The sequence below is a fragment of the Rhipicephalus sanguineus genome, chromosome 6, assembly GCF_013339695.2.
Source record: "Rhipicephalus sanguineus isolate Rsan-2018 chromosome 6, BIME_Rsan_1.4, whole genome shotgun sequence".
Classification (NCBI taxonomy): domain Eukaryota; kingdom Metazoa; phylum Arthropoda; class Arachnida; order Ixodida; family Ixodidae; genus Rhipicephalus; species Rhipicephalus sanguineus.
Window position 1 is genome coordinate 160,388,057 of NC_051181.1, and position 10,764 is coordinate 160,398,820.

Consider the following 10,764-nt stretch of genomic DNA (forward strand, 5'->3'; position numbering starts at 1 on the left):
TGTTGGCCAAAAATAAAATTTCATGCCAGTGGTGTGAATTAGAAGACAGGAGTAAGCAGAATAATGAAGGTTAAAAGGATGACATATCCAAATTCATCGCGAGGAAATTAGGTTGCTTGAACGAGTAGTTGGAAGTTGGTAATCCTCAATAAAAGAGTCCCTTGCTCGAAACTAGGGAAATACAAATAAAAAAAATCTCGAGTTGCTTCGGAAAAGTCACACGTTCCCTTATGCATTCGCCTAAGACGACTAAAAGGCGAAAGCCATCTTCTTACTTTTTTCCTCTAAGGTGGCTTTGTACTGTCTGAAGGCAGTGCAAGACCACGTTAGTTGGAAAACCCGAAGTGATGCAAAAAATCATGTGATGACGTCGCGTTATGTGACGTCCTACTGACATAACGATGATGTCACAACAAGGTCACAGGTTTGTCGACTTGCGACGATATGGTGACGTCATATAATGACGTCATCAAATGTCCCTTCGGGTTGACGCAGACGTCGCCTACGGTCATTACGCAGACGTCGCCACACAGAACATTGCAAGGCACTTATGACACTTAGGACGACAAAGAAAGAAAGATACTTTGTAGGTTGTCCGCTGTTTCGCAATTCCTTGGAGGTGGTATGACGTCGTACGTGACGTTTCTGCTCAGGTCACGTGACTCCCGCTGGTGACGGTAGCCGGAAATTCCGCTATTGCGCTCTTTAGGACATGGAAGCATGTCTACAATGTCACCGATCACAATGCCTGTCGCCGCTTTGGCGCGCAGTAAGTGCGACCTAATTTTTCGACCACATGTGACCATAGCGCTGTCACTCGGCGACATTAAAGCAGTTCTAGAATTTTACCGCAAGAACCAAGATATCAGTATCACACGACAGCGAGTTGCAGTGTGGAAATAAGCATTAATTTTTTTACCACCAGGGCTTCTTTAGTGCGCACCTTAATCTAAGCACACGGGTGGTATTGCATTTCGCACCCATCGAAATGCGGCTATTGTTGCCGAGAGTTGAAGCGCCCCGCCTTTGAGTCGAACCCCCGACCTTAGGAAAACCTGCAACGTGTGGTGGCCTCTCTCGTGAGACAAGATGTCCACAGTTAACCAGACTACTTGCACGATGCTCGTGTTTTCAGGTTGGTGTACCGAGCACTGCCAAGACGTACCAGTATCACGGCCAGTCGTACGCCGTGCCCGTGAGTGCCGTTCCCGCCACGGCTTCTCAGGAGGACGCCAAGTCGTACGTTGCTTACGCTGGTCAGTCGGCGGCCGGTCCCCACTACCAGCAGGGCTACCAGGTCGCCCAGGCTCCGGCTGCCGCATACCAGAACGGCGCTGTCAGTGACGGAAAAGGATATCCAGGAACCGCTTACGCGCACGGAGGACACGCTTACCAGGTACGCTCCTGTGGGTTTTGCAAGCTTCTGCGTGGTTAAAGAGCCCCTAAACAACCTCTGAAAATGCAAACAACTGGCGCGTTATTTCCTCCTGGCGTTTCCAGTGTTTCTGGCACAATTCGTGACGCCAGCAGCCTGTTCGCGTGGCGTTATAAGGAAATAAGTTCTCAATTGGTCCATGTACGAGGGACATCAGTCGTGAAGTGCCCCCTACCCTGTTTTCCATGCAGTCACACGCCCATACTGCCTTGTCTCGCATGACTATCGTGCACGATCGAGTGATTTCACTTCGCTGTGTGGGTCTTTGACTGCGCAAGCGGAGGTAACAGCATGTAGCCGAAAATCGCGAAATCCTGATAGGCTCAGCGCCAAACGCTTACGATGTTCACGTGTTTTATGAAGAAATAAGTAGCGAGGAGGAGATGGTGCCTGTAGGAAAGATAGTGAAGGCGAGAAATGTGCCACTCATAGAGTTTCTTACAATAATACCTAGAGGGGAATCTGGCGCTAGTGTCTACGCGGGCTCCACCATGGGAATGATGGGAAGTACAGGCTTCGGATTTGCTTCGGATGGATTAGGTTCTTGAGATTCGCGGCGCTTGTTTGCCGAGTGCAAAACAAAGCGATATGAAGTTATTTCCAATTAAAACCTACTTCATTCTTTTGCACACGAAACTTATTGCAAGAAGTTTGCATGACCGTGAGATAGAACTGAAACCTGGACAAATTCAACCACCAGGGTATGCATTGCTCTGCAATTGTGTTCTAGATTTGGCATCACCAAATAATGAATTATTTTTTTACAACACTTGAAAACAAACGCGCTTGTCTTTCCCTCGAAAGTACGCATTATCTATTTATGGAAATAACAGCACCATATTGAGTGAGAAACACTTAACGTATCGTCTGCTGCGATGCCAGGTGCGTCTGTTCAAGTGGTCTGCCTCCAACGCATCTCTCGTTTTGTTGCGAAGTCAAGTCAGAGGAGCGCGACGGTGCGTCTACTTAGCTTCGCCGTCGTTATGCAGCTGATTTGAACGAGTTTTGGTAAGACGTGCTTATCAAGCAAACGTGAACTCGATGCAGTTTGCTGCACTGACATGGGTCGCTACATCTTTGCGCAGTGGTGAGTGCACGACGCTTTGCTAAAACTGTCAAATACAACCTGTAAAGCTGCAGCATCGCAGCAAACAAAGAGATCTGGCGGTCTTCAGCCTCTTTGAACAACAAAGGCGCTGCTTGAGTGCTTTGAAACGCACCCCACTACCCATGCCTCGCGAAGAACGAAACTGAAACTGTAGAAAAAAGATCCGTAGACAGTTCGCTAGCTAACGCCATCCAATCCGAAGCCTGCACTTCCCATCATTCCCATGGTGGTTGAACGATCGCAGCGCCAGTTTCCTCTCTAGGGTATTGTATGAAACTCTATGGTGCGACTTTTTCGTCTTCGAACTCGGAATGGTTTAGAGGCCATTTAAAGATACGCAGTAATTTGCTATTTAATATAAAGTCCTTATACTAATTCGCGATAAAGAAACGCCTTCTTTAGGAAGAGTGTGAACCGATATAACAGATCTTGTGGTTTTGTATGAGTGTGTTCTTGGGGAGAGAAGGAAGGAGAGAGAAAGGCGCGGAAATGTGCTCTTTCTGTTACCATGAGAAAGAATGGATGTGCTCGTTGTTCCCGGCCACAATAAGTTTCAAAAGTTGTGTGCTTGCGCCTACAATAATGCTGAAAGGCACTGCCCAAAAACCAGGACACTGCAAGAGAGCTAACCCTTTTGTAGCTGCGATAGATGTTAAACAACTTGATTGATGTTAATGATGGCTTCACGGAATGATGACTTCGCCATATTGTCCTAACTGATAGCTAACTGACGGTAATAAAAGATTTGGTTGAAGGTGGCCTGAAGAAATCAATCGACACCAGGTACGCAGTGCTTCTTAGAGAAACGCATAAATTTATGTTGTCGCCATCTAGAGAAAATGTACTTTGTTTTTGAAAAGTTGCTTTGCTCTGTGTCCTGATCAAGAATTGTTTTATTACTAAGACACTCGTGCGTCATGCCAAGTGAGGTCCCGTACACAAAAGTTATAAAAAGAATAAGTCATTTGCGATTCGAACACATCGCAAACAGCAAGCTGTCTCAAGTGATCTCAGTGAACATTTTATATCCACAAATCAATAGAACTGATGGTAAAGCGCATGCGCGCGGTGTAAGAAAAGGAAACTCACATGAAGTCCGCGTGTTCAATTCCTTCATTCTTAGACCTTGGCGCACATACTGACAAGAGGTGACAGGACACTTCCCACTATACTTAATCATTCACTGCTTGCGTCACATTCTTAAACGTGCTTAAACAAAAATTGCGTTTCTTTCACTGGTGAACAAACGTTAAGTGTAAAAGCTGGAACTATTAAATTTAACGAGGGTTGTTGCTCAGCCATTTACTTCCTTGGACATTGTTTTTCTGCTCTGTATATGTTGATGTCGAACTCTGAATGTTATCAAATCACCCGAGGTAAAAGGCGCGAAGAGAGCAACGGACAAAAGACACACACACACACACACACACACACACACACACACACACACACACACACACACACACACACACACACACGCGCGCGCACACACACACACACACACACACACACACACACACACACACACACACACACACACACACACACACACACACACACACGAACGGCGCGTTGTGTGTGTGTGTGTCTCTTGTCCGTCGTCGTCTTCGCGCCTTTTACCTCGGATCATGCAATACCAACACGCCTGCTTGTTCACCGTAACATCGTAAACTATCATATAAAAAGTCACAGTTTCGCCGCAAGGCCGAAGCAATGAATGCGATAGCAAGAAACTAATGCTATATGAAGTGACGCTCGCCAATGGATACTCTCAGTTTGAACAGCGCTCCTGTTGCAAAGGCGGCCGAAGCAGCGAAGGAAACTAGCGTGCTTCAAGTGTCGAGCTGTGACACTTGATAGTTCGCGCTCATCTTCTGTTTGTTCGTTTAGCGGCGTCCCTTGAGCTCGAGTGGCTTTCATACGCTCCGTAACATGAGCGCGGACATCACGGTGAAAGCGTGAAACATCCCTCTTCCCCTCAGCACAAGAAAACCGCGCGAGCAGACAGCGGAAGGGCAAGGTTCTCCTTGCGCAAGTATAAGAAGAAGCGAGCGAGCTCGCCGACGACTTTTAAATGCGCCTGTCGCGCTCCTAACGCCATCTCGCTGGTAATGAAGAAACGCTTATAAGCGCAGCCGTCTCAGAGTCCGTCCAGTGGTAAAGGTTGTGTATATAACGCTCGCCGTTAGCTACCTGAAGGATCTGCGTTTCGTGGCGTAGTGGCTAGCGCCACTCGCTGCGGAGCAACAGGTCCCTGGTTCGATTCCGCGCTTCGGAAGAATTTTTCTGAATTATTTTTCTTTGGGGCTTTTTTATATACATACTTATACATATACGGTGCATGACGGCGGCGACGGCGACGGCGACGGCAAAATCCAGCCGAGACTGTCCATATAATTGCTATCGCAATAAAATAATTTCGCTGTTCGTAAGTAGAGGCCTGGAGATACTTGCACTCTTTAATAACCTATTAAATTTAGCGAGTAATATAGCAAATTAAGACCACAGATTATTTTCTGTGACCATAAAATGCGAGTCCCCTCAGCACTGTTGCTTGGCCTTGCACATAGTGGTGCGGCTAATGGATTGTGAGGGAGCTCCAGGTAATGGTCATACAAGAGCGTCCTATTTCCCCACCCCTGTGCAGGGTAGCAAACCGGTTATTACTACCAGGTTAACCTCCCTGCCTTTTCCTTTTCATCTATTTCTCTCTCTCTCTCTCTAGTGAAATCGCAGTCTCTCGTTGTTCCCTAGAATTTCCCCTGTGAATGTTTATTGCTTCTCATAGATATTAAGTATTTGTGAATTGCCACTAGCAGTAACGTTCTCAACTTGTGACCCAAGTATATTCGACGTGCCTTTCTTAACTCAATCTGCTGACACCTGTCCCGACAGGTCGTCGCCCAAGGAGGTGACGGCCAAGAGCACGTCTATGTGACGGCGCATCCCGGTGCGCATGGCGGACACGGAGGTGCCACGGCCGTCGCGCAGAAGAGCTACTCGCCGTACGCAGTCCAGGACACGTACAGTGTCGAGGCGACGCCGTCCAAGTCATACAGCGGCGAAACGGGAGCTTCGGGCAATGCTATCAACGGCCAACAAGCATCGTACGAGGTGACGGATGGGGGCCACGGCAAAGGCGGATACGCTGGCCACGCTGCGTACGCTGCTGCCCCTGGCTACGCCGGCGGACCGAGCTACGGTGGTGGCGGCCAAGGTGGAGCCAGCTACGCTGCCCTAGTGGGACGTGGATACTCGGCCGCTGCGGGACCCAGCTACGGTGGTTCGGCTGGACCAAGCTACGGAGGAGCGGCAGGGCCGACCGGAGGATACGACAAACCGGCGTACCAGGTGGCGGCAGTTTATCCGGGAGCTCAGCCCACGTACGGTGTCAACGCAGCTGCCTTCAAGGCGGCTGCCGCGGCAAGGGCATACGGAAGCTACGGAGGAAGCGCAAGCGGAGGAGGAGAGGAGCAGACCATCATCGTGGCCTCGGATGGGCCTGCCGGTGGAGACGGTAGTGGCAAGTCGTACGGGTCGTACCAGGGAGCGGCGGGACCGTCCTACCAAGTCGCGAGCGCAGCGGCTCAGGCGTACAAGCCCGGACAACAGCAGCAGCAGCAGCAGCAGCAGTACGCCGGGCCGCATCAGCAGGCGTTTAGCCGGTACCCTAACTCCGGATCCGGGTCGTATTACTCTGGAACTTCGTTCGCGGAAGCCAACAGGCTCGCCCTGCAGAAGTACAACGCCCTCATGAGCCGAGCTGCTTCCATAGTTGGTGGCCCGCAAAATCTCAAGGCAGTTACGGCGCGGTACAACATCCCCTGGAACTGGTAGGTATTTTAGTGAAATAGCCGCGCGTGCGTTAGTTGACAGGGAGGCGTATATTATGAGTCAAGTTTTTCATCAACAGCCTGTGAATGGAGTTCACAAGCTACAGCAAGAGGCAGTCAAAATCCATGGGTCACGTTCACATTGCAGACTGACTTAACGCTGAACCTAGGAAGCTCGCTATACAGGAGATCGATTTGGCGCGGTCACTCCTTTCGTTTTTCTCAGACGAAAAAAGATGACGGAGAATACGTGCCGCTCTTCCACGCCACTGTTTCATGGTAATATAACAAAAAAATAATAAGCAATAATTTTGCTCCACAGGTTCTATTTCAATGCCATTGTAGTGTTGCTGTATTGTGAAGCGAAGAGCCTAACCATATAATATCTTAATGTCACGTACGATTCGTTTAATTAACGTCCCGTTCTATGACACAATATTCATGGTTTTGTGATAAAATAATGAGTGATTTCTTCAACAGTCCTGTTTAGCGAAACGCTGCATGGTATTTCCCTATTATTCCTCGCGGCAAATTCGGAAGTATGGTTATGAAACGAGTTGCTGACTCAGCGTGTCAGGTCACAGCAAATAAACTAAGAGGTCCTAGCGGAACCTAATCAGCGGGTCTTATGGAATGAAGTCCACCCAATCGTGGATCTCTAGATTAATGAGAGCACAGGAAAAATTTCCTGAAATTATTCAGTTTTTTGACAATATTCTATTGCAATTCTGTTTTTATATGACATGCGTCGCTCGCAGAGCGTGAAGGATGTACACTTTTATGCGCTTAAATTTACAACACTGTGACCGAATTTTTTTCAGGCTATCAACAAACCGTGAGCGCACCCTTTTCTTATCAGTCTTCTGATAACCATTATTTTATAACAATTTCAGAAACATCAATATTTATGCAGACAGGCATCATCTTGGTGCGTGGTATCAAATTAAAGTTGTGTTCGTTTTCACAGCTATGTTCGCGTAATACCTATTAGCACACGTCTAGCAGTGGGATGTAAATAGTGTTACTGCTTAGTGCTTTGTGCGAAGCGAATATGGCGCGTCTAAAGAATGCTGCAATGTGTGTTGTTCTCACTTTACAAAAGCCGGCTCACCAAACAAGGCGAACATAGAGAATTTAAGACATTGAATAGCGAGTGAATAGTGAGCTGTTAGATGACTATACAACAATTTCAGACCTGTAAACACAGCTGATAAACGTAGTTATAATCATAATGCATGAAAATGCACGTGCTTCAAAAGACGACGTACCAAGTAAAATGGCAGGCTCACACCTATGCGACGCCGTTTTGTTCCTGACCCGAAAGCTTTCTTTGGTATTATCGCATTCTTGGCTTCCTAGTCCTTCTACGCAGTCGTTCTCTGCAAAAAGTTGTTCGAACTTGAAGGCAACGTGGCACGGCGAACAACACGCTAGCTAAATCATTCGTAGCTAAATTTTGCCACCGAGCGTTGCTAACCGATGATGGAAACATAATTTTGGCAAGCGCTCCATACCTGATATCTTTATATTCTTACAAAAGCTCTAGCACAGTAGTGATTTACTGAACTTCCTGAAACATTGGAGAGTATTTGCCTGGGCCCGTTGGTTCAAAGAACGATAGTCCGGACTTAAGCTTATGATGGCATGTGGATAGTTTGATTTGGTTGGACAATGAATGTCTTCTCACTGCGCTCTGCTGCATGGCTTCGGAGGCAAAGACACATTTTGCCGCCGACGTGATTGAATTTCAGTGCTTATGTATGATAAAATAAAACGAGCTCTTTCTTCTTTTTAAATTGGCGACCAATTTGCCTAGTTGTGTATGTTCGTGCAAAAAACATTTATTGCATATTGAATTGAGTGTGCTGAATACTCCTCTCAAATTGCTGAATGGAAGACGGGGAACTTTGTCCGTGGGGATCGTTTGTTTGTTAGACACAGCCAAAGTAATCCAACAGACAATTAGGCCAGGGAAAGCATAAAAAATGTTAATCGTTGTCTTTAACTGTACCCTACTAATTGTGACTTAAATTGAAGTAAATCTAAGTGGACCAAAGGCCACTCACTCCGTCGGTGCGATCTGAGTCCACAACCTTCTAATTTTTGCGCGTCCGACGCTCTATCAATTGAGCTACGACGAAAGGCGCTTCCCCGTCCACCTCGTTGTATATTTTTGTGCATGTAATCCCTGGGAGCGTTAGCCAGCGCCGCTCGTAGCACAGACGGTGAATGGGTTGCGGTTCAGATCCCACGGACGAAATGGGTGAATTTTCGTCGACCTCAATTCATTTCAATTTATCTCACAATTAGTACACTACAGTTAAAGACAACAATTAACGTCCTCTATACTTTCCCTAGTCTACCTGTCTGCTCGATTCATTTGGCTGTCACAATGTGCTATGACATACAAGTGGACAAAGTGCTGCAGAGAGCGATTATTAACAAATGACGGACCGTTGCTTCAGATGGACCAAAGTATGAAAACGTGGGAAAATGAAAACTAATATGGGGTGACCAGGCGCCGCCTCAACAAGCCACTCAGCCACATCTGTTGACGACTAAGAAAAAAAAAACCCTGCTCCTTGTTTAAAAGTGGCCGCGGTGGTTGCCGGGAAACCCTTGTACAGTATTTTTATTTTTTTCTTTTGTAAAATAGTGCGTTTTTTAGTACCTGTGCTGTTCACATTTTCGCCTGTGTTACCATGTGTCGCCATGTACATTGTCAATGTCATTAATAAAACAAAGAAAAATGGCGAACTATTTCAGCACGGTTCCATCTGGTGATTCATAGTTAAGAAAAGTGACAACCGAATGCCTACGTAACATAGAAAAATACAATACGAACCCGTGTGTTTTCTGCGATCACTCTTCCTAATCATGAATCACCAGCAGGCCTACACCCACCCTCTTCTAAGTTCCTTTTGGCGCTACAACATTTTATAAATTGACATCAGATGTTCGAAGAAAAAAAACACATAGGTAATTATTAATACAACTATGCGACACCTTAGATTTCTCACAGTATCAGGGACATGTTTAGTTGTGATTTTTTTGCGAGATTTATTGTTTTATCCATGCCCCCAAATGTGCATAATAGTTACTGTGACATCAGCCTCGACGGAAGTTCGTTCGACGCCGCCCAGCAAATATTCAAGCTTTAAACTAGGATGAGAATATGTTCAAGCTGCAATAGTCCGTAAGTAGTAAACCTTAGGCGCAGAAGAACAGCTGAGAGGACACGGGCATGCCCATATTCGTCCTATCGACTCTGTTTCCGTTGTCTTCTTTTAGAGGCGAAGCACCTTAAGGCAGAGGCTTGTCCGTATGGCGTCCGTGGGCACGGCACAGCACCATGTAACAAGTATAAGCAGCTTTATGATGAACACAAAGATATGATTGCTGCCAAGCAACGAGAATATAGTCGAGGTAACGACGGTGACGTCATTACTGATTTGATAAACGCGATGCATCCACAAGAGGAGGAGGAGGAACCTCGACAGCTTGAAGATTTACACCGACATTTAAGCACCCATCAATCAAAGCATGTGACAGCACAATGTACGCTGCCTTGAAAATAAGCGAGAGGGCACTGCGGGGAAAATGTGTATATAAGCGCGTTCCAGACCACACATTCTCTTTCTGCCATAGATGGAAACGAACGTAAGGCGCGGCATGTGGCGGCCCAATGTCTACACAGACAACAAGCTGCCCCGGATATGAAGGCTCGGGAAGCAGCGGCAAAACGGCAAAAACGCCAAGCGGACCCGGAGCTGAGGGCGCGGCAAGCTTCACTCACTCCTCTTGATTCGCTTCGTGGAGATGCGTGGATTTCTTTCTTTTTTCTTTCGTCTTATTGTAGTTGAAGTTTAAAGGCAACAGAATATCAATTAATTGCTCTCAGCTATCGCTTGACCCAATAGTCTAGTTCAATTTCCAATTAAATGAATGAATGCTAGATGTTTTGGAATATTAGACTTTGGTCTAATAAGCTGAATTTAACAGGATACCCGAGCATGTCGACAGAAAGGCCATGAATATGACGGCCGCATAGTGCAAGCGACCACTTAACTCTGTGAAGCCAACCTAGTGAGCATAGTACTATTCAAGCAATCTGTCTTCCTTGCGGAGTCTGTTTATCTATTGTAGCAGGCATTTTCGTCAGAATGAACGAGCTGTTGGATTCACTGATTTGCCTCCACCGATCCTATGCAACCAATCTATTCAAAATGCTCCGTTTTCTGTATACATACCGACCACCAGGTTCTTTGTACACGTCCCATTCATCGTGCATTCATCGTGCTCCTTTCTGATTATTACAAAACTCGGTTACTATGCAGCCAGAGTAATGACCAATGTGCGTGCACTGGCACAAACTGTCGCACCCTCCA

General features: G+C 46.7%; 1 protein-coding gene across 1 annotated transcript in view; it reads left to right on the forward strand.

Moving 5' to 3' along the window:
- LOC119396928 (spidroin-1-like) overlaps positions 1-9,123 on the forward strand; it is a 29,437-nt gene extending 20,314 nt beyond the window's left edge. The window contains exons 4-6 of the mRNA XM_037664312.2: positions 1,136-1,396; positions 5,439-6,376; positions 8,842-9,123. Of these exons, the coding sequence (XP_037520240.1) occupies positions 1,136-1,396; positions 5,439-6,376; position 8,842 (1,200 nt within the window). The 3' untranslated portion in view covers positions 8,843-9,123. The remainder of the gene's footprint in view (positions 1-1,135; positions 1,397-5,438; positions 6,377-8,841) is intronic.
- The last annotated feature ends 1,641 nt before the right edge of the window (positions 9,124-10,764 follow it).